The 23197-nt window shown below is 39.5% G+C and overlaps 1 protein-coding gene across 1 annotated transcript in view; it reads right to left on the bottom strand.

Annotated features, from left to right (window-relative positions):
• Positions 1 to 2616: 2616 nt before the first annotated feature.
• The window catches only part of LOC138761247 (neural proliferation differentiation and control protein 1-like), a 294084-nt gene continuing 273503 nt past the window's right edge, over positions 2617 to 23197 (bottom strand). The window contains exons 6-8 of the mRNA XM_069933064.1: positions 12683 to 12762; positions 12056 to 12155; positions 2617 to 7728 (exon numbers count right to left, since the gene is read on the bottom strand). Of these exons, the coding sequence (XP_069789165.1) occupies positions 7657 to 7728; positions 12056 to 12155; positions 12683 to 12762 (252 nt within the window). The 3' untranslated portion in view covers positions 2617 to 7656. The remainder of the gene's footprint in view (positions 7729 to 12055; positions 12156 to 12682; positions 12763 to 23197) is intronic.

Below are 23197 nucleotides of genomic sequence, written 5' to 3' on the forward strand. Positions count from 1 at the left end.
AAAAACAAAGAGCAGTCCTAGCCTTTCTCAGCATCGCAAATGACTTTGATTCTATAAACTGACAGATTTTGGTGTGACCACTTAATGTGCCATTTCATTACATGCAAACTGTGATCCTGACCAACAGGGAAACCCCAAAACCCAATGCAAGGGCAGTCAGCAACCCTGCAAGGCTCTATTGTCCTACCTTCTACTTATTTTTTCCTTGCTGGGGTTCTGTACCTCAGTTTGAATTATTTTAAAGATACAGCACAGTAACAAGCCCTTCTGGCTCAAGGGCCCACACAGCCCAAATACATCCATGAGATCAATTAACCTTCAAACCCCGTATGTGGAAGGAAACTGGAGCTGACTTTAACTACTAATCTCATTTTGTTTGCTGTTAACTGTACAACTCCGAGACTGTAGTTCCCAAATTGGCTTTATCAGCACCCTCAGAGCCCACAGGAATGGGAACAAATCATCCCTGATGCCAAGGGACTGTCTAATAAAAAAAAGACTCAATCATACTTCCAATACACTTCCCATTGGAGCAAAGCTGACCTTTTCAATGAATGAGAAACTGATTAACATCCCTAGACTTTGCTCTGGAAACAAGATTGCCCAGCTGTTGTCAGTTTTGTGCAATGATGTTGTTGTACAAACTCTTTTGGAGGTCAGACTCTAAGTCATTGATTCCATGACAAGTTTCTATGTGATAAAGGCCAAATAGCCCATTGTACCTGTGCTAGATGATGCATATTCTCTGACCAGAGAACTAAGTTACATGGTATCTTTACATCCATGGAGGGGGAAGGTTTACTCTACTAAAGGTGAGTTGAATTAATGGTTAGTGCAATGCTGTTACAGCACCAGTGATCTGGTTTCAAATCCAGAGCTATCTGTAAGACTTTATATATTCTTCCTATGTCTGCGCAGGTTTATTCCAGATGCTTTGGTTTCCTCCCACCATTCAAAACGTATAGGATTTGCAGGTTACTTGGGTGTTTCTGGGGAGCATGGGTTCATGGGCCAAAAGGGTGTTACCATCCTGTATGTCTAAATTTAAAATAAAAAAATAATTACTTTGTATTATATTTTCAGGTGTGAGATTATTATGTGCTTTGTAAGAAATTTATTGTTTGTGTATGCATGTGCACTGTGGTCCAGAGAAATGCTGTTTCATCTGGTTGTACATGAACAGTCAGATGATAATAAACCTGAACTCGTGCAACAGATGTATTGAGAGTCAACTGCTACAAAGTTCAATAGTATGAAGCCCAAGTCAGCATAGTTGATTAAGCCTTTGTTTTGTGCATTTCGTACATGTACAGTTAAATAAAAGTAGATCTATACTGCGTGGCCCTTCCAACCATGTCTATCAATACCATAGCCCTTCCTTCTCCCTATACCTAAGATGCTTTACCTGTTATTAAATGCATTCAACAACTTGGTCTCCATTTTTGGCAAAGGAAAATTCCACAGGTTCATCACTTTAAGATACTTAATGGCTTATTCTATATCCTGAGACAGGTCCCTAGTTCAAGACATCTTTCCCCACCTGCAGCCAGGGAAAAGTCCTCCGACCGTGGAGGTTGTCAGAAACATAGAGAATAGGTGCAGGAGTAGGCAATTTGGCCCTTCAAGCTTACACCACCATTCATTTTCATCATGGCTGATGGTTTACTCTGGGTCTACACAGAATTTGACACCCCTGCACCCCATTCTCGTAAACCCTAGTAAAATATTGACATAGCCTGATTCCTCCTGGTGAAACAGTCCCAGCATCGCAGGACCAGTCTGGCGAGAGCCTCTGTTACATTCCTTCAATTATGTCCTTCTCCCTGAATAACTTTGCAACACCCCTCGGTCATGTAAATCTGGATGGCAAGGAGCGGACGATGGCATTCACAAGGATGAGGAAATGGAAGAGGGTCAGTAGTCAACTGCTGGGGGTGGGGGATAGATTCATTGCTCAGGATGGGGCTGGGTTAGCAGCTGGCAGAATGGAAGTGGAGAGTGGGCCCACCATTTGGTGCAGAGAAAATTGCCAGCAGGCCATGAGTAGGTAAAGAAGCAAGGGTGGGAAGATTTCAATGGGTGGGAGATTAGGCACTTTTACAGAGCCACTGAAGAGCAGAAAATTTCCGCTGGCAGTGTAAAAATGTCTAATTTATTATGTAAATTCCATCCCGTAATTTTTCCACTGGGACCCCTACACATTTTTATGGAGCTGCTGCAGTGTAAAATGACTGCAGAGACTCTATAAGAAACAGACCTAATAAATACGACATTCCTCCTCTGACAAACTCTGTAACACTGGAAGGCTGTGTAAAATCCCATAAAAGTGCCCCAGTGTAAATGACCATATTGGAATACATCAGAGTTAATTAAGTATGTCAATTTTTTTTCCAGAATAATTCTGAAGTTTCTGCGTAAAAATGCCAATAGATAACTGGAAGAAGACACCACACCCATGGAGATGTACACAGAGAACCTAGAAAAGCAGGAGTCACAAGACTAAGAAAAACGACTTCTGCGTGCGGAGCCTGTATTCAATCAGATCCCACAAACTAAATTTGAAGATCCTGAGAACAGAATGCTTTGACTTTCAATAATTACCACAGAAAACAAAACAGCATTTCAACAAATCAATTTATTTTCACAAAAAAATACAATTTACCATGTGCAAGAACAGATATTTGAAAAGATAGTTTGGCAGAAAGAAATTGTATTGATACAACCGAAATACACTTCAACGGGTAATTAATGCATGAGTAGCACGAGACATGTCTAGACCAGAACACTGGAATGTTAGAGGTCACCACAGTCTCTGTGGCCAATCACATGATGAAAGAAGAAACTGTAAGAATATTGAACATCTGATCCAAAGCATTCACCTAACGCAAACATCACCCACCTGTACTCTGGATGCACTTCATTCTATGCAATGAGCTGTACAGTTTACAACTTAAATAATTTCCTACATAACCGCTACAAAACAAGCTTCCTTCAAAAATGAAATAGTAACAGCAGCCAGCACATTAAATTGCACATTCACTTTTTAAATAAAAGCATATTTCTGCTCACGAGTTACAGTAGGATGGAAACTACAACCCAACAATTTAAATATCAGCATTAAAATTAATCAATGGAGCTGGCTTACAATTAATGTCCCTTCACATGGAAAGCAGTCATTTCCAGGTAACTTTAGCATTTATTAATTTCTGTTTCTGCAAGGTTGCTGTTTTATTGAAGTGTTTCTAACTCATTGTAAAGATTCTGGAAACCAAAGCTGCTATGTTTCATATATTAAAAAGAACACCACATAAAGACATAAAAGGTGCTGATTCGTGCATTAGAGATTTGCTGGCCTAGAACTTCAACCAGCAGATTATTTTTATGTATTTGGTTACATTCAAATGTGTCAACACCATCTGAAAATTAAAGGGAAGGCAAATTGGGTGGAAGTGCTCACAAGGAGTTGCTGGAGGAACTCAGCAGGCCAGACATCCATTGGTAGAAATGGTCAACATTTTGGGTTGGGACCTTTTATAAGGTAAATTGGTTACATTACATTGTATAATGGGGGAAAAAGCTGGGGGAAGGGGCAAGAGAGTATAAATTTCAATTAAATTTTAAATTTAGACATTTAGCATAGTAACAGACCCTTTTAGCCCACGAGACTGTGCTGCCCAATTACACCCAACTGACCTTCAATCCTTGTACATTTTGAAGGTTGGGAGGAAACGGAGCACCTGGAGAAACCCACACAGACCTGGGGAGGAGGTACAAATCCTTACAGTGACAGATTCGAACCCTGGTGCTGTAACAGCGTTGTGCTAACTACTACCCTAACTACACCATCCTTTACATTTGGATGTATAGGACAGAATATCACTTCTTTTTACCTTGGTCTCAATAAAGAGTTCTGACCCAAACTGTTACCTCACCATTTCTACCTATGGATTCAACTCGACCCTGTGAGTTCCTCTACTATTTCCTCAAGACTCCAGCATCTATCGCCTTTGAGTTTCTAAATCAAATTTAAATATTTGGAGAAATTTGCAACAGGAGGGAAACATATCCAATTCTGCAACTATTTAAAAGAGCAGCCCCAAGTATGATCAGGTGATAAGATCGCTTCCTGTACTGTACAAGTTCATGCACCTCCAAGAGAGAGCTGAGAGCTCAAATATTAACTACTTTTTTTTCCATCTTAGATGCTAATAATATCAGCTGTGCAGTTCCATCATTTTTTTTTTACAGTAAAATTCCTGGTATCCAGCACCTAGGAGAATTGGTAGATTCAGGAAAAGTTAATTTTCCTGCTGCTTGAAACAGTGTGTGGCATGATTGGTGAACTAACGATGAGGTGCATCCATTTTAAACTTCTCTATTTTTTACCTATATATTTCTGCATTTTTTTTTTGTTGATTGCTTGAATTCCGGATAACAGGGGTTTTACTCTCAAATTTTACTTTCAAATTCACAAGACAGAAGTAGTTGCTCAGCAGTTGTTGAGTTTAAATAATCTAGTGGCAGCAGTTAGGCTATCAGTTTAGTAGGTGGCTTTTTTTTTCTTTGTAGTACAAATGGTTTAATTACCTGGGGGGGCTTGAACTAATTTACTGAATTCTGACTGTGTCAGTGGGACCAATGGAGTGTGCGTTATACAAAAATGTCCACAAATAATTCAGATATTATTAAACAATCTAAAGTAGAGGGTATTAATCATTTTTCTTTTAAACTCTAAAATAAAGGCTTTGCAAAACTTCTCCAGATAGAAAGTATGTCAAATTTCACCTAGTTTAAACTAGGTTTTAGTTTGTAAATACATCCTGCATCGGACTTGTCAGCCACAAACGAGCCTGCAGCTGACGTGGACATTACCCCTCCATAAATCTTCGTCTGCGAAGCCAAGCCAAAGAAAGACATCCACATAAATTACTTATTTAGATTAAAATTTGTTCAAACCAATTTACACAATGTATTTCTTTCATTTGGATTTTTGTTAAAATTGCCCCTACATTCACACAACTTGATCATTCTGAGGCATTTACCTGGATACTGTACAAAGGTAACATTTTCCCTGTGTTTTAGATGCTGCACAATTGAGGGATATCACGTTCATATTTCATGGATGCCGAATTTCAGCTGGGGGGAATGGGATTTTAATTAGGGAGGGTGGATCTTTACAGCCCCAACAAAACTATTTAAAAAAAATACCGGTTTGCAAACTGATTGCTTGCTGACAGTCTTGGAGTGGGTTAAGATTAAAAAAAAACTTATTTCTTTGATGGTGGCAAGGCTACACATTGTCCATTCGTGGTCACTGAGAGGTGGTGGTTAGTTTACCTCTTTGACGAGCAACATTTCCCCTTCCCATCCTAATCCTGATCAAGAGCTTCAACCCAAAATATTGACTGTCTATTTCTCTCCATAGATCCTGCATGACCTGTTGAGTCCCTCCAGCTTCTTAATGTTTGCATATGAGCATGTGATTTGCCCGACTACTTGCAAGGATAATGAGTGTCAACCCTCCGAGAGCAGACAAAAGTAACCTGTTGGACAGAGCAGGTGGAAATGGCTTGCAGAGAGTTTATAGCAGCCTATTGTTCTTTTCTCTGTTCTTACTCCACAAATTACAAGCTTGGTTGAATTCTGTGTGTTGCTGTGTTTGAACTCAGAATTTTGAGGCTGAAAATTTGGGCCTGTTTCTGTGCTGTAGTGTTCTAATGACAACAACCTCTGTCATGTGGACAAATTAGATTTTCACCAGTAGTCAAAGGTCGAAAAATGGAGCTCCATGATTTTTTGTGAAACCAAGGTCTGTTTTGTATCATTATCAGCATTTGCTCAGCATTACTCATTCAGCTCACAGGCAAATATTCAAAATAGTTCTTTTTGCTCTGAAGAAAATGCTGCACGCAAATGACATTGAGAGGTAGGAACGAGTAAGATGCAAGTGTGGCAAATCTTGTGGAAGACTTCTACCACATCCACTTTGGAGGCAACAAAGAATTGGCCTTCAACTGTTGGTTAACATTTAGTGTATGCAAGTTGAAGAGGCTGAGGTGTTCATTGTATTCCAGCAGCCCTCAGTAAATTTACCCCCAAAATTAGAGCCTTTTTTTTAAATGGGTCGCATGAAAACTTAGAAAACTTTGTGTGAGAAACAATTCCTAAAATGAATGTTCATCTGTGTGGGCACTGATAATTTGCCCACAATGAGTATTTCATTCATAGTTAGGGACAGCTGATAGATAACATGCCACATTCTGATGAAATAAAAATTTACTGATGTGTTGAATAGCATCTGAGGTTTTAGTCTATACTTCTGTGAACTCTTCCAATAGAGTACAGTATAAAAGAGTGAAATATTCATTTGTCTCCTTTAATAATCCCGCGAGAAGCCTTTCCAACAACCTCAACACTAAGAATTGCTGCAGCAGTAAACCACACATAGTGCTATTACAAGTCTGCAGATACTCGAATCTGGACCAACAATTGGCTGGAGGAACTTTGTGGGTTGAGCAGCATCAATGCCAGGGGTGGGGGGGGGGGGTGGGGAGGAATAGTTGACATTAGGACAGAGAGTGGCAAGGGAAGAGGTCCAATGTGATGGTCATTCTGAGGAAAGGTGTGTAAATAGAAATGATTGGGGCGGGGTTGAGGGCAAAGAGATGGAGTTGGGAGATAGAGGCAGGGGAGTGAAAGATGGTAAAGGGGAAGGTGATTATGAAGGTGGAGACAGCTGCTGAAGGGTGTTAAATGGGAACACAAAAGAATCTGGCGCTGGAATCTGATAAGAAAGATGATAATATAAATCATTAAGGGAGAGGCAAATGACAGATGGAATGATGGGGGCAGGGATCCAGAATGTTGGCAGTTGGTGAATGGAATCAGGAAGAGGGGGCCAAAATGAGTGAGGGGGAGTAGAGGGTTCAAATGGAAAGTGAACCTAAATTGAGAAGAACACAGGTGATGAGGGTTATGTGAAATTGTAACATTAGATGTTCATTCTATTGGCATGCATCTGGGAACTTGAGATACTTCCCTTCTGAGTCATCACTTTCTGATCAGCTTGAGCAGGTCCCTATTGTGGACAACTAAAACTATTGCTGAAAGCAACAACTAAATCAGCTGCATTGGCAACTAAGCACGAGTTTGTATTGCACAGAAGTTCCACACAGGATAAAATTGAGGTGCAGAAGATTTGGGCAGCATCTGTGGAAATGAAGGGATGGTAAGTGCATGCAGGGTCTCAGTCTGAAATGACGACCATCTCTCTGCTGCCACGGGTACAGTCTGACAAGCTGAATGATTGGTTATCCCTTTAATGTAGTTCCTTCCATCGCTCTCCAGTTCATCACATGCTTTTCAGAAGCAAGAAGATTCCAGGGATCAAGAGTCTCTCAAACTGGCAAGCAAACCAGTTCAAGAAAGATAATGGCAAGTATTTAACCGCGTGTTTTGAGGCAGTAGCACAGATATAAAATTAAGGAGGCAGCAATCAATACACAACTTACTATACCACCGGGATGAAGGTTGGGATTGGGCCTCATTTTCCTTAACAGTCAACGAAAGGAGGTGGAATCAATGGAAATACAGAGTCCTTTGGTGCACAGTTGAAAGATCTCTTGAAGTGTATAGTCCAGAGAGATAGCAGATCATCTAGCTACTGGTCTGTTGATGATGTAGAGATGAATCATCAAAAAGTGGATTCTTGACCTCCATCTCTCCTGTCTGTGACATAAAAAGAAGCACATAAATTGTCACGCACAGTAGGAAGATGCTGAAGAAGTAGACATTCTGTTAAAACCTATCTGATGCTATTCACTTTGAGACTCTCCTGCTTACCTGAAAAGATCTAATTTTCAGAAGTGAGGGAGAGTGGGAAAGGGGAGAGAAAAAGAGGTGGAAGGTGGGCAAGGGTGGGGGGAGGGAAGGCTGAGGGGGGGGGATTGAGGGTGAGGGTGGGGATAGGTGAGGATGGGTGAAATCAAAAGGGAGGGGCCGAGGGGGAGGGCAAGGGCAAGGAGAGGGAAGAGCAAGGGGGGTGGCAGTGAGGGGAGTCAAGGGAGGGGGGGCGACAGTGAGGGGGAAGGGGTGGACAAGGGTGAGGGGGTGAGTGAGGGGGAAGGGGGTGAGGTCGAGAGGGGGCAAGGCCAAGTGGGAGGCGAGGGCTGAGGGTGGATGGGGTGTGAGGGAGGTTGGAGAGGGGATGTAGGGTGTGGAGGGGAGCGGAGGCAGGCTGGAGAAGGGGTGTAGAAGCAGGAGAGGGGGAGAGAAAGGGAGGGTAACAGGGAAGAGGAGTAGGTGTGCAAGAAAGGGGAAAGGGGAGAGGGGAAGGGGGCTGTGAATAGGTTTGAATGTGACAGGAACTGGCTGCTGATTCACAAGCCCTGCTGTTTAAAGAAGACTGCATGTTAATAGGCTTGTAAAGATGTAATAACATGGCTAATATCTGTTCTCTTTGCCTGGCTGTGAGAAGTATTAACATATGAAAAGCTCTGTGGCCCTCCCTCCTCTGCATTGTCTTCATAGCACTTTATTCCCAATTCCCAACAAGTAGCAATAGCACTGTGAGTGGCAGAAGCTTCATAATGATGCAATTTACTTGTAAAACAAACATCAAGAACTACCAAGTCACATGCAACTTTTCACTCCCTATCAACCTTCACTTACTGTCAAATTTCATTCTTTTCCCCTCATCTAAAAGTGTTTTCCCTGTTGGACTGAAGTTCAATTCCTCTTGAGTACACATGGATATTTTTCTTTTGCAGCCTTGAAAAAAATCTGTCAGTCTACTCAACTGCAAAAGGCATAATTCATCACTGGCTAACAACCACAGACAGGGGTGAGAGTACTTTCAGTTTGTGTGTCCACCATGGATTAGTTGGTAGCAGTCCTACTTCTGAGCTCTGCATTAAAAGTATAATTTGGAAGATTGGAGACCAAATTTTTGACTGACATTGACTTTGTGTTCGTGCGTAGACAGCCCCAGGAATGCCACTGCAATGGCGTATGATGGCCCTTTCCGCGTGATCAAAAAGGATGGGGCTGTGTACACTTAGACATTGGGGGACATTCTCAACTGTACTATAGACAGACTCAAACCAGTACATGTGGACCCTACTATCCCTATTCACTGCCCCGAACCCAGGAGACGAGAGTGTCAGCCTAAGGCGCGCGCAGCCAGTCATCTCTTTTGGGCAACGATTTTGGAGGGGGGGGTGATTTAGTGAGCCGAGCAGCTGCATAGCAGCTGAACCGTCATCCGTGTGGCTTGTCGAGCAGCTGCGCAGCGCCTTGGGCCTGGTCGCAGCGCACTGAGGAGATGAATACTCCCCTTCAAGATGGCGTGGGCTCCCGTTTACTTTACTTTAAGACACGTGCCCTGCCGGTGAGTTATAGGCATGGAGTGATGTCACTTCTGGTCCCGGGTGTCTGGAATTTAAAAGAGGAGGTAAATTTAAATAAAGGGGCTTTTGCTGACTAACATTGTGTCTGGTGAATTCATTTAGTAGCTCTACTGGAGTAGTTGCTACAGTCTTAGGTTCCTCCTAGAGGATGTTACCTTTCTACTTTGGAAAAGAAGCAGATTCTCCTTCAGCTGTGTGCAAATTGGCCATAGTGTTTTCTAGATTACTGGCGAATACACTTCAAAAAGTACTTTGTGATCTATGAAGCATAATAGGACTGAGGATATGTAGGTCGCTACACAAGCGCAGCACGGTTAGTGAAGCGGCAGCGGGTTTTGTTTCCTCTGGGTACTTTGGTTTCCTCCCACTCTTCAAAATGCACTGGGGCTGTAGGTCAATTGGGTGTATTTGGAAAGCAAGGGCTCATGGGCCTAAAGGGCCTGTTACTGTGCTGTATGTCTAAATTTAAAATTGAAAGCTACTTTTCTTTTTTTTCCCCCAGCTGTAGTGAAGGTATTAAGAAAAAAAAATTTGCAAGTGTAAAGTACTTTACCTTGTCATAGAACATTTACAAACTATGGCAAAACCTCTGGTATTCAGCACCTAAGGGGATTAGTAGATGCCGGAAAAGTGAGTTTTCCAGTTGCTTGAGATTGTGTGTTGCGTGATTGGCAAACTGGTGAGGCGCGCCAACTCTAAACTTCTGTATTTTTAAAATATATTTATTTTCCGCAATTTTTTTTGCCAACAGCTTGAAGCTGCCGATTGCTTGAATTCCAGATAACAAAGGTTTTTCTGTATCTAACCAGCAAGCATACCATTCACATTAATTCTACACTTGCCCCTTTTATTCTCCCCTTTTCCCATCAACTCACACCAGATTCTACCTCTCATGTACATACACCAGGGGCATGGTACAGTGGCCAATTAATCTGCCATCTTTGGCATGTGGGAGAAAACTAGACAATCTGGCAAAAACCCACAGTCACAGGGAGAGCATGCAAACGCCACACCAACAGCATCCGAGTTCAGGATTAAATCTGGAAAATTGGAGCTGTAAAGCAGTGGCTCAACCAACTATCCCACCAGATGCTCCTTGGGATTCAAAGGGTTTACTTCCCAATCCAGCTACTGCTGCCTGGACAAATGCATCAGCCAACTGGGCAAATGGTGAGCGGAGGAATGATTATGTGATCAGATGTGTTCTCAGCTCTTCTCTGAATAATAGGAGTGATTGGCATCCAGTGATATAATCTCCGATTCAGAATGAACACTATGAAATGAAGATGATTGCTAAATTGTCAAATAAAACAAACCTGCTGCCAACAACCTTAATTTCCTGTCCTCTGCACCTCAGTTCTACCTGACGATGAGAGTTAGCTTCAGTGCTGAGTGTATAAAATACAAAAAAGCAGCAACATTTTTGAAAAAAGGTTATTGACAGCCATTGGAATAAAGTAAAAAAGAATATTCTTGCCCTAATAAGAGTTTAGTTTTGATGACTGTGATAGAATTTTAAATGTCCAGGGTTCAGAAAAAGTTGGAATCAAAAATTCTAGAGTGAGATCATGGAGAAGCAGACAGATGAAAAGTTAGATGGATTGGTCTAAAGAGAGCCAAAATAGATGATAACTGCAGGAGTGCAGACCTGCTGGAACTCAGCTGAGCACTGCTCTGGGACCTCTGTAAAAAAAAAAGGCAAAATAAACAAGTGGGGAATTTTAACAGCAGCCACACATTAAATATCAGGAATTTTACGCAAGTGGGTGTTGAGGAGAATGGGTGGTGGTTGGGGTAGACTGGGAGGGGAAAAATACCACTAATAAGTGGGAACGTGCAGAATTGGAAGTTGGCGCAGAGTGTCACACAGAAGGTAGCAAAAAGACAGAGTGAGAGGGAGGCAAGAGGAGAAGAGACAATATAAAATAGAGCAGAATTCTTAACATGGGGCACAGCAAGAGAGAGCAGCGTTTTTACCCACAATGCAAAGTGGTGCAGAAACCATTCCATCTCGCTTGCCTTAAAAAGAATACATGAACTGCAACTAAGCCACGTGATCTTCCGTAATGATGTCATCAAGCACAGTGCCCACCCACTCATCCCTGCTCCCCATCTTCCACCAATGTTCGATTTTGGAAACCTGTCCCTCTCTCAGACCCACCTCTAGGCTAATCACCACCATGTGTCTCATTCTCCCTGCTGGATTCGGCAATGAAACCTGTCATTCACGCTCTCTCGCTCCTCCATGCTGGGCACACTGTTGGGGAAGGGGACCACACTTCTTTTGCAAAGTAAAAACACGAAAATGGTGGAGGAACTCAGCAGGTCTTGCAGCAGCCACATGAGGTAAAGAATCTTAATTATCACTATATTTTTGTGGAGCACTGGAATTCATATATTTCTTTCATCTTGGTTTAGTGCTTGACATTAAAAGAAGCCCTATATACACCCAATTTGTATACCTGCTCATTTCACAGGCCCTATTTATGTAATTAACATACACAAATTGGTGTGATATATAGAGAGAGGATATAGGAAATGGCATGCATTTTGTCAGCTTCAGCACCTAAAAAATTAGCACTGCATCCCTGGATGGCTGGAAGCCTATTTCTGCATTGTAACAGTTTAATGATTAGCTTGTTACTTACAGGAGCTAGGCCTGGGCACTCGTACACAGTGAAATCACCATCTTCATTTTCTCCTTCAGATTCTGTTGCTGAATCCGGCACTTTGGATTCATCTTTATTTCTGCATCGCAAAAGTATAGTGATGAAGGGACAATATCTGACATTTACTGCTTTTAACAGTCGTTTACCCCACTCCCAACTGTACAGCAGAGATCTTGACAAAATTATTCAGCTTGCTATTTTGTAATATTAGCATGGTTTGAAGCAAGATAATTTAGTAGCATACGTTGGGTTGTAATGATGTAGAATGAAAGCCCCAGATAATAAATAAAAAGGAGAAATATCCTTTCTGAAGTCCCTTTCCACCCATAGCACACCATTTGCCGCCTACAAGTTTTCTTAGTGCTGGGTCCCTCCCGATTGTCACCTTTTGGACAAAATTCATGATTTGATTTGAATTGAAGCAGCAAATTCAAACCATTCAGTTCAAAATCATAGTTAAAATGACTAAAACATTCTATGCACTTCAATGTTCCTAACCAAGAGGATTTTGTGGTCAACAATCCCACTTTTGAACTGATCAACATTCCTCCAATAAACTTTTTTTTCTAATTGTATGAAACACACCATCAGTAATTGAATACTCACTTTTCCATTGATAACATCTGCTGCTTCTGATGTTGGTAATGGTACATCTGAGCACTATGAGCCAGCTTGTTGTCACCATTCTGAACAAAGATACAAATGTGCAGATGCTGCATTAAATATTTTGAGCATCTATTGTAAGGGACCACACATTGTATTTATAATGTGTTAATTTTTTAGGCTGAAACCCTTCATCAAGACCAGAATCCAGCATCTGTAATCTCCTGTGTGTTTTTATTTGTAACTCAATTAGTTTTACAAGAGAAATGGTGATCATTGTCCTATTAATTCACTATCAAAGTGAAATATTAAAAAAACAATCTGGTAGTAGGAGAGGAGTAGAATGCTTCAATAATGGCATTATGTGCTTCGGGATTAAAGTGGTTGGTAAACTAATTGAGGTGAAATTAAATGAAACATAAATTCAGGATTAGAGTTCAGGAGTGAAGAGAAATACAAGTTGAATTATTTACCTTTACTTAATAAAATTAAGAATGATTTAAATAGATGGAATGATTTACCTATAACTTTAGTAGGTAGAGTTAATTGTATTAAAATGAATATTTTTCTAAGAGTTCAGTATTTATTTCAGTCAATTCCTTGGATCTGTCAAAAAAAAGGATTAAAATTCAAGTATTAGGAAGTTCTTGTGGAAAGGGAAAATGGTGAGAGTTTGTTTGGAAAAATTGACTTGGAGGCAGTGAGTCAGCACCTGGTGTCGTGTGAGAGGAGTTAATTGGGGTTAATTGGTAAGGGCTAAATAAAAGGAGTAGAAAGGGAGGAAGCGGCCAGTGAGTGAGTGGCCCAGTGAAGGAGTGGGGACTTGGGACTTTGGCTCAAAGGACTTCAGTGAGCAGGAGCTCCTTGTGTGGAAAGGTATCTTTGAAATAACATATTTATAGTAAGAAAGGAGTAAATGGAGTCAGTTGGGGTAGTTAAATGCTCCAGTTGTGGAATGTGGGAAATCAGAGACAGCACAGCTGTTTCTGATGACTACACCTGCAAAAGGTGCATCCAATTGCATATAATGAGTGACCATGTTAGGGAGCTAGAGCTGCAATTGGATGAACTGAGGATCATAAGGGAAGCAGAGGCAGTGATAGAGAAGAGTTTCAGGGAGACAGTCACCCCTAGAAGGCAGAAATTGGGTGACTGTGAGGAACGGAGGGAGAGTGCCTGTGCAGAGTACCCCTGTGGAAGTGCCACTCAGCAACATGTATTTGGCATTGGATACTGCTGGGGGGAACAGCCTAAAGGGGATGAGTCATGGGGTCAGGTCTCTGGCACAGGGGCTGCCCCTGAGGTTCAGAAGGGAAGGAGGGATAAGATCAGGATACTTGTAGTTGGGGACTCATTAGTCAGAGGGACAGATAGAAGGTTTGTGGGACGAGATCGGGGATCCAGGTTGGTCTATTGCCTCCCTGGTGCCAGGGTCAGGGATATCTCTGATCGAGTTCATAGCATTCTGCAAGGGGAAGGAGAACAGCCAGAAGTTGTGGTCCATGTGGGGACCAATGACTTAGTTAGAAGTGGGGATGAGGTCCTGAAACAGGATTATGTGGAATTAGGTAGGAAGTTAAAAAACAGGACCTCCAAGGTAGTAATCTCTGGATTGCTGCCGGTGCCACGTGCTAGTGAGGGTAGAAATAGGAGGATATGGAGGATGAATGTGTGGTTAAAGAGATGGTGCAGGGGGCAAGGGATAAGATTTCTGGATCATTGGGATCTCTTCTGGGGAAGGTCGGACCTGTACAAAAGGGACGGACTCCACTTGAACTGGAGGGGGACCAATGTGCTGCCAAGCAGATTTGCTAGAGCTGTGGGGAAAGGTTTAAACTAGTTTGGCAGGGGGGAGGGAAACAGAGTGTGAGTGCAGTGTCAAGGAAGCATAGCCACCTAGGAATAATAATGATAACAAAAGTAGGATGAAGATTAGGGTAAAAGGTAGAAAAGAGAATATAGGTGAGGGTCATTCTCTGAAATGGATATATTTTAATGAAAGAAGCATAGTGAACAAGGTAGATGAGCTTAGAGCATGGACAGATACTTGGGGGTCATGATATTGTGGCAATTAGCGAGACCTAGCTACAGGAGGGGCAGGACTGGCAACTTAATATTCCAGGATACATTTGTTTTAGATGTGATAGAGCAGGGGGTAAAAAAGGGGGAGGAGTTGCTCTGCTTGTTAAGGAGGACATTACTGCCGTGAGGTGGAAGAATGGTCTGGAGGGATCGTCCAGTGAGGCTGTTTCGGTGGAATTGAGGGGTGAAGGAGGCATGAGGGTGCTAATAGGGGTGTATTACAGACCACCAAATTGGCCAAGAAAATTAGAGGAACAAATTTGTAGGGAGATGACGTATAACATATATGCGTGAGAATCATAAGGTAGTGATCATGGGAGATTTTAACTTCCCTCACATTGATTGGGATACCCATACAGTTAGAGGGCTGGATGGGCTAGAGTTCATTAAATGTGTTCAAGATTTTTTTCTAAATCAATTAGTAGAAGAACCGACTAGATTTCCTATTAGGGAATGAACTAGGTCAGGTATCGGACATTAATGTTGGAGAACAAATTGGGTCTAGTGATCATAACTCTGTTAGTTTTCGGGTAGTTTTAGGGAAGAGCAAGGAGGGGCCTAAAGTTGACGTTCTGGATTGGAGAAGAGCAAATTTCAAAGGAATAAGAAGGGATTTGGGGAGTATTGAGTGGGACAGGATATTTTCAGGTAAGGATGTAAATGAAAAATGGAGGATATTCAAAAAAGAAATTTTGAGGGTACAGAGTAGATATGTTTCAGTGAGGATCAAAGGAAAGGCTGGAAGTCATAGGGAGACTTGGTTTTTGAGGAATATTAGAAATTTGGTTAGGAGAAAAAGGGAGGTGTACAAGAGGTATAAAGAGCAGAGAGCTGAGAGTTTGAAGGAGGACTACAAGGAGTGTAGAAGGAATCTTAAGAAAGAAATTAGAAAGGCCAAAAAAAGGCACGAAGAGGCTTTGGCAGACAGTAAAAATAAATCCAAAGGGTTTCCATAGGTACATTAAAAGTAAAAGATTAATGAGGGATAAAATTGGACTCCTTGTAGATAGCGAGAGTAGGCTGAATGAGAAGTCAGAGGAAATGGGGGAAATTTTGAATGATTTCTTTGCCTCAGTATTCACTAGGGAAAAAAAATATTGAACCAGTTGAAGTAAAGGAAAATAATGGGGAGGTCATGAAGCATATAAGGATAACCGAGGAGGTAGTGATGGCTGTGTTGAAAAAGATAAAGGTGGATAAATTCCGGGACCGGACAAAATATTTCCAAGGACACTCAGGGAGGCTTGTGGACAGATAGTGGGGCCATTAACAGAGATATTTAGGATGTCACTGGTCACAGGGGTAGTGCCAAAGGATTGGAGGGTGGCGCATGTGGTTCCGCTGTTTAAGAAAGGGTCCAAATGTAAACCTGGGAATTATAGACCTGTGAGTCTGACGTCTGTGGTGGGTAAGTCTTTTTTTTAATTTTATTTTTCACACCATAAATCACAATAGCCATGATATACACTTTTTCTTTTTCACACATTTACAGTGACTTTTTCTTCCCCCCCCCCCCTCCTCCCAAGCCACCCCCCCACTCCCCCCTCTCATCCATTTTAGGTATACAATCTAGGTTGCATTAATTCAGTCAGACAATGTTGTCATTCAACAAAAATACACCAGAAATTCTACTGAGTCCATTCTTTTCTTTTCTTCTCCTTCCATCAACTTAGGTAATGTTTGTTCCCGGTAGGTTTTCGCTATTGTATTTAATGTAAGGCTCCCATACTTGTTCGAATATTTCAATATTATTTCTTAAACTATATGTTATTTTTTCTAATGGAATACATTTATTCATTTCTATATACCATTGTTGTATTTTCAAATTATCTTCCAATTTCCAGGTTGACATAATACATTTTTTTGCTACGGCTAGGGCTATCTTAACAAATCTTTTTTGTGCATCTTCCAAGTCAATTCCAAATTCTTTATTTTTTATGTTACTTAGGAGAAAGATCTCTGGATTCTTTGGTATATTGTTTTCTGTTATTTTATTTAATATCTGATTGAGATCATCCCAAAATTTTTCTACTCTCTCACATGTCCAGATTGCATGAATTGTTGTTCCCCTTTCTTTTTTACATCGAAAACATCTATCAGATACTGTTGGGTCCCATTTATTTAACTTTTGCGGTGTAATGTATAGTCTGTGTAACCAATTATATTGTATCATACGCAGCCTCGTATTTATTGTATTTCTCATCGTTCCAGAACATAATTTCTTTCATGTTTCCTTTTTTATCTTTATATTTAAATCTTGTTCCCATTTTTGTTTAGTTTTACCATTTGTTTCCTCATTCTCCTTTTCTTGCAGTTTAATATACATATTTGTTATAAATCTTTTGATTAACATTGTATCTGTAATCACATATTCAAGGTTACTTCCCTCTGGTAAACTCAAATTGCTTCCTGATTTATCTTTCAAGTAGGATCTCAGTTGGTAATATGCCAGTGCTGTATCTCCAGTTATATTGTACTTATCTCTCATTTGTTCAAAGGATAAGAATCTACTTCCTGAAAAACAATTTTCTATTCTTTTAATCCCTTTTTTCCCCCATTTTCTAAAGGAAAGGTTGTCTATTGTAAAAGGGAGTAGCTTATTTTGCGTCAATATTAGTTTTGGTATTTGATAATTTGTTTTATTTCTTTCTACATGAATCTTCTTCCATATATTGAGGAGATGGTGTAATACTGGAGAAGTTCTATGTTGTACCAATTTTTCGTCCCATTTATATAATATGTGTTCAGGTATCTTTTCCCCTATTTTATCTAATTCTAGTCTCGTCCAGTCTGGTTTTTCCCTTGTTTGATAAAAATCTGATAGGTACCTTAATTGTGCGGCTCTATAATAATTTTTGAAGTTTGGCAATTGTAAGCCTCCTTGTTTATACCATTCTGTTAATTTATCTAGTGCTATCCTCGGTTTCCCCCCCTCCATAAAAATCTCCTTATTATTTTCTTTAACTCTTTGAAGAATTTTTCTGTCAGTTGTATTGGCAATGCCTGAAATAAGTATAGTATCCTTGGAAAAATGTTCATTTTAATACAGTTTATCCTTCCTATCAGTGTTAGTGGTAGCTCTTTCCAATGCTCTAAATCGTCCTGTAATTTTTTCATTAGTGGATTGTAATTGAGTTTATATAATTGGCCTAGATTTTTGTTTATTTGCACACCTAGGTATCTTATTGCCTGCATTTGCCATCTGAATGGGGATTCCTCCTTAAATTTTGAGAAATCCGCGTTATTCATAGGCATTGCTTCACTTTTATTTACGTTTATCTTGTATCCCGACACTTCTCCATATTCCTTCAATTTCTTGTATAGTTCTTTTATTGATAGTTCTGGTTCTGTTAAGTACACTATCACATCATCCGCAAATAGACTGATTTTATATTCCCTGTCTTTTATTTTTATTCCTTTTATATTATTATCTATTCTTATCGATTCTGCTAGTGGTTCTATAGCTAGCGCAAACAATAGTGGTGATAGTGGGCATCCCTGCCGCGTTGACCTGCTTAAGTTAAATTGCTTTGATACATGTCCATTTACTGTCACTTTCGCTAACGGTCCCTTATATAATGCTTTAATCCAATTAATATACTTCTCCGGTAAACTGAATTTTTGCAATACTTTGAACAAGTAATTCCATTCTACTCTGTCGAAGGCCTTCTCTGCGTCTAAAGCAACTGCTACTGCCGGTGCTTTATTTCCTTCTACTGCATGAATTAAGTTAATAAATTTACAAATATTGTCTGTTGTGCGTCTTTTTTTGATAAATCCAGTTTGGTCTAAATTTACCATTTTCGGTACCTGTTCTGCTAATCTGTTTGCTAATAGTTTAGCTATTATCTTATAATCTGTGTTTAGCAGAGATATTGGTCTATATGACGCTGGTGAGAGTGGAGCTTTCCCTTGTTTTAGTATCACTGTAATTATTGCTGTTTTACATGAATCTGGTAAGTTTTGTGTCTCATCAATCTGGTTGATTACATCCAGGAGGGGCGGTATTATTAGATCTTTAAATGTTTTGTAGAATTCTATTGGGAGTCCATCCTCTCCTGGTGTCTTATTATTTGGTAAATTTTTTATTATCTCTTGTATTTCTACTGTTCCAAATGGTTCTGTTAATTTATTTTGTTCCTCTATTTGTAGTTTTGGTAGTTCAATTTTAGTCAAAAATTCATCTATTTTCCCTTCTTTCCCTTCGTTTTCAGTTCGGTATAATTGTTCATAGAATTCTCTGAAGTTTTCCTTAATTTCTTTTGGATTATATGTAATTTGTTTGTCTTTTTTCCTTGTTGCCAATACCATTTTCTTAGTTTGCTCTGTCTTAAGCTGCCATGCTAAGATTTTGTGTGTTTTTTCACCTAGTTCATAATATTTCTGTTTTGTCTTCATTATATTCTTCTCCACCTTATATGTTTGTAATGTTTCATATTTTATTTTTTTATCCGCCAATTCTCTTCTTTTGGTTGTATCTTCCTTTATTGCTAATTTTTTTTCTATGTTTATTATTTCCCTTTCCAACTGCTCTGTTTCCTGATTATAGTCCTTCTTCATCTTGGTTGCATAACTTATTATTTGTCCTCTAATGAATGCTTTCATTGCGTCCCATAGTATAAACTTATCTTCCACTGATTCCGTATTTACTTCAAAGTACATTTTTAATTGTTTTTCAATAAATTCTCTAAAATCCTGTCTTTTAAGTAGCATGGGGTTTAATCTCCATCTATACATTCTTGGAGGGATGTCCTCTAGCTTTACTGTCAGTATTAAGGGTGAATGGTCCGATAGCATTCTCGCTTTATATTCTGTTTTTCTTACTCTATCCTGCATACTAGCTGATAACAAAAATAGGTCTATTCTTGAGTATGTTTTATGTCTAGTCGAGTAGTATGAGTATTCCTTTTCTTTTGGGTTTTGTTTCCTCCATATGTCCACAAGTTTCATTTCTTGCATTGATTTAATTATAAATTTGGTTACTTTGTTCTTCCTGTTAATTTTTTTCCCTGTTTTATCCATATTTGGATCCAAATTCAGATTGAAATCCCCTCCTATTAGTATGTTCCCTTGCGTATTAGCTACCTTCAAAAAGATATCTTGCATAAACTTTTGATCTTCTTCGTTAGGTGAATATATATTAAGTAGATTCCAAAGCTCCGAATATATCTGACATTTTATCATAACATATCTCCCTGCTGGATCTATTATTTCCTCTTCTATTTTAAATGGCACATTTTTGCTAATTAATATAGCCACTCCTCTTGCTTTTGAATTATACGATGCTGCTGTTACATGTCCTACCCAATCTCTCTTTAATTTCTTGTGCTCCAATTCAGTTAAGTGTGTTTCTTGGACAAATGCTATATCTATTTTTTCCTTTTTCAGTAAATTTAGTAGTTTCTTCCTTTTAATTTGGTTATGTATTCCATTAATATTTAAAGTCATATAGTTCAGCGTAGCCATTTTATATTTTGTTTATCTTCTCTTTCTGTTTTTCCATCATTACCTTTCCTCCTTTTCCATTTCTGTTTTCTTATTTTCAACTCTTTACCAGACAACATTCCTACAACATCCAACATTTTCCTTATTCTCCTATTTCTATCTTCTTTATCCCCAATCTCCCCTTCCCCTCCTGAGTTGTCCTTTATCCCTTGTCGGACAACCACATCTCCCCTCTCCATTTGGATTTGCGAATCCACTCGCAAGCGTCAACTGATTTTTGTGGTGGGTAAGTTGATGGAAAGTGTTCTGAGGGATGGTATTTACAAATATTTGGAGGTACAGGGATTGATAGGGAGTAATCAGCATGGTTTTGTCAGGGGTAGGTCACGCTTGACAAACCTGATTGAGTTTTTCGAGGGGGTTACAAAAAAGGTTGATGAAGGGAAAGCTGTGGATGTTGTCTATTTAGACTTTAGTAAAGCTTTTGACAAAGTTCCCCACAGGAGGTTAGGAAAAAAGGTGGAGGCATTAGGTATAAATAAGGAGGTAGTGAAATGGATTCAGCAATGGTTGGATGGGAGGTGTCAGAGAGTAGTGGTAGAAAATTGTTTGTCCAATTGGAGGCCGGTGACTAGCGGAGTTCCTCAGGGATCAGTCCTGGGTCCACTATTGTTTGTTATATATATTAACGATCTGGAAGTAGGGGTGGAGAATTGGATAAGCAAGTTTGCGGATGATACAAAGATTGGTGGTGTTGTGGACAGTGAGGAAGATTATCGTAGATTAACAGGTGATTTAGGAAGGCTGGAAGTGTGGGCTGAGAAATGGCTGATGGAATTTAATACAGTTAAGTGTGAGGTGTTACATTTTGGAAAGGCAAATCTAAATAGGTCATATGCATTGAATGGTAGGCTATTGAGATGTGCAGAGCAACAAAGAGATTTAGGAATGATGGTAAATAGTACCCTCAAGGCTGATACTCAGGTAGATGGTGTGGTGAAGAAGGCATTTGGAATGTTGGCCTTCATAAATCGGAGTATTGAATTCAAGAGTAGGGAGGTTATGATGAAATTGTACAAGGTTATGATGAAATTGTACACAGCCATCACTACCTCCTCGGTTATCCTTATATGCTTCATGACCTCCCCACTATTTTTCTTTACTTCAACTGATTCAATATTTTTTTCCCTAGTGAATACCGAGGCAAAGAAATCATTCAAAATTTCCCCCATTTCCTCTGACTTCTCACTCAGCCTACCCTCGCTATCTACAAGGGGTCCAATTTTATCCCTCAGTAATCTTTTACTTTTAATGTACCTATGGAAACCCTTTGATAAAATACCTTTGTATCAAAATATACTTCTCCCTTTTTGGTGAGGCCAAATTTGGAGTACTGTGTACAGTTTTGGTCACCAAATTATAGGAAAGATATAAACAAAATAGAGAGAGTGCAGAGAAGGTTCACGAGAATGTTGACAGGATTTCAGGGCCTGAGTTACAGGGAAAGGTTGTGCAGACTGCGGCTTTTTTTCTCTGGAGCGTAGAAGATTGAGAGGGGACTTGATAGAGGTGTTTAAGATTCTAAAAGGGACAGACAGAGTAAATGTGGATAGGCTTTTTCAATTAAGGAAGGGGGAGATTCAAACTAGAGGACATGGTTTAAGATTGAAGGGGGAAAATTATACGGGGAACATGAGGGGAAATTTCTTTACGCAGAGGGTGGTGGGGATGTGGAATGAGCTTCCGGCAGACGTGGTCGAGGCGGGATCATTGGTTACATTTATGGAAAGACTGGATCGTTACATGGATAGGAGGGGACTAGAGGGGTATGGACCGGGTGCTGGTTAGTGGGACTAGGAGGGTGGGGATTTGCTACGGTATGGACTAGTAGAGCCGAACTGGCCTGTTCTGTGCTATAAGTGGTTATATGGTAATTAGAATTAGGAGGTTTGCAACTTCCCAATTTGAAGAATTATTATAGAGCAGCTCAACTTAAATTGATCAATGGGATGTTTAATTTAGATAAATTTACAAGTTGGGTTAAAATAGAATCTAGTAAAATAGAAGATTTTATGCAAGACTTTATTTATAAATGGAATTCAAATTTGTTAATAGGAATTGGAGATATGCCTATTTTGAGACATTTGATTGAATTATGGAATAAAATAAACTGAGATAGGTTGAAAAGATTTTGTAGCTCATAAAATACCTTTCTATCAAAATAGACTTCTCCCTTTTTCTATGAAAAATCAATATTTGGAATCAAATGGGAATTAAGAAAGTAGAGGATTGTTTTCAAGTTAATACATTTATTACTTTTCAATGAATGAAATAGAAATTTAATGTCCCAAATAATACTCTTCTTTGTTATTATCAAGTTAGGGCTTTCTTGGTTGATAAGTTAGGTCATAATTTAATATTACCTAGGCAGAATGAATTAGAAATATTGATAAGTAAAGGGAGTATAAATAAGTTTATTTCAGAGATGCATAGATTACTTCAAAAAGTTGCTGCCAAATTAGGAATTCATAAATCAAGATTAAGATAGTAGGTTGATTTAAATAGATGAAAATGATTGGAAAAAATTATGTAAAGAGTGTATGATGAATATTATTAATGTTAGATATAGATAAGTTCAATATAATTTTTGACATCAATTATATTTATCACCTCAAAAATTAATTAAGTTGAATTTAACATTGTCTGATTTATGTTTTAGATGTGGCCAGGAAGTTGGTTCTTTTTTTCACTCTATTTGGGAGTGTTCTAGCGTAAAGCCTTTCTGCTTACAGGTTAAACATTTTTTGGAGAAAATACTAAAAGTTAAACTCCCGCAGGATCTGATGTTATTTTTGTTGGGTAATATTAAAGTATTAAATTATGATTAACTATGTATCAAATTGAATTGTTATGATTGGCTTTAGCTGTTTCTGGGAAATGTATAGCAATTACTTGGAAATCAGATATGAATTTAGGGATGGAGAGGTGGCA

Source organism: Narcine bancroftii, chromosome 1, assembly GCF_036971445.1.
Source record: "Narcine bancroftii isolate sNarBan1 chromosome 1, sNarBan1.hap1, whole genome shotgun sequence".
Lineage (NCBI taxonomy): Eukaryota > Metazoa > Chordata > Chondrichthyes > Torpediniformes > Narcinidae > Narcine > Narcine bancroftii.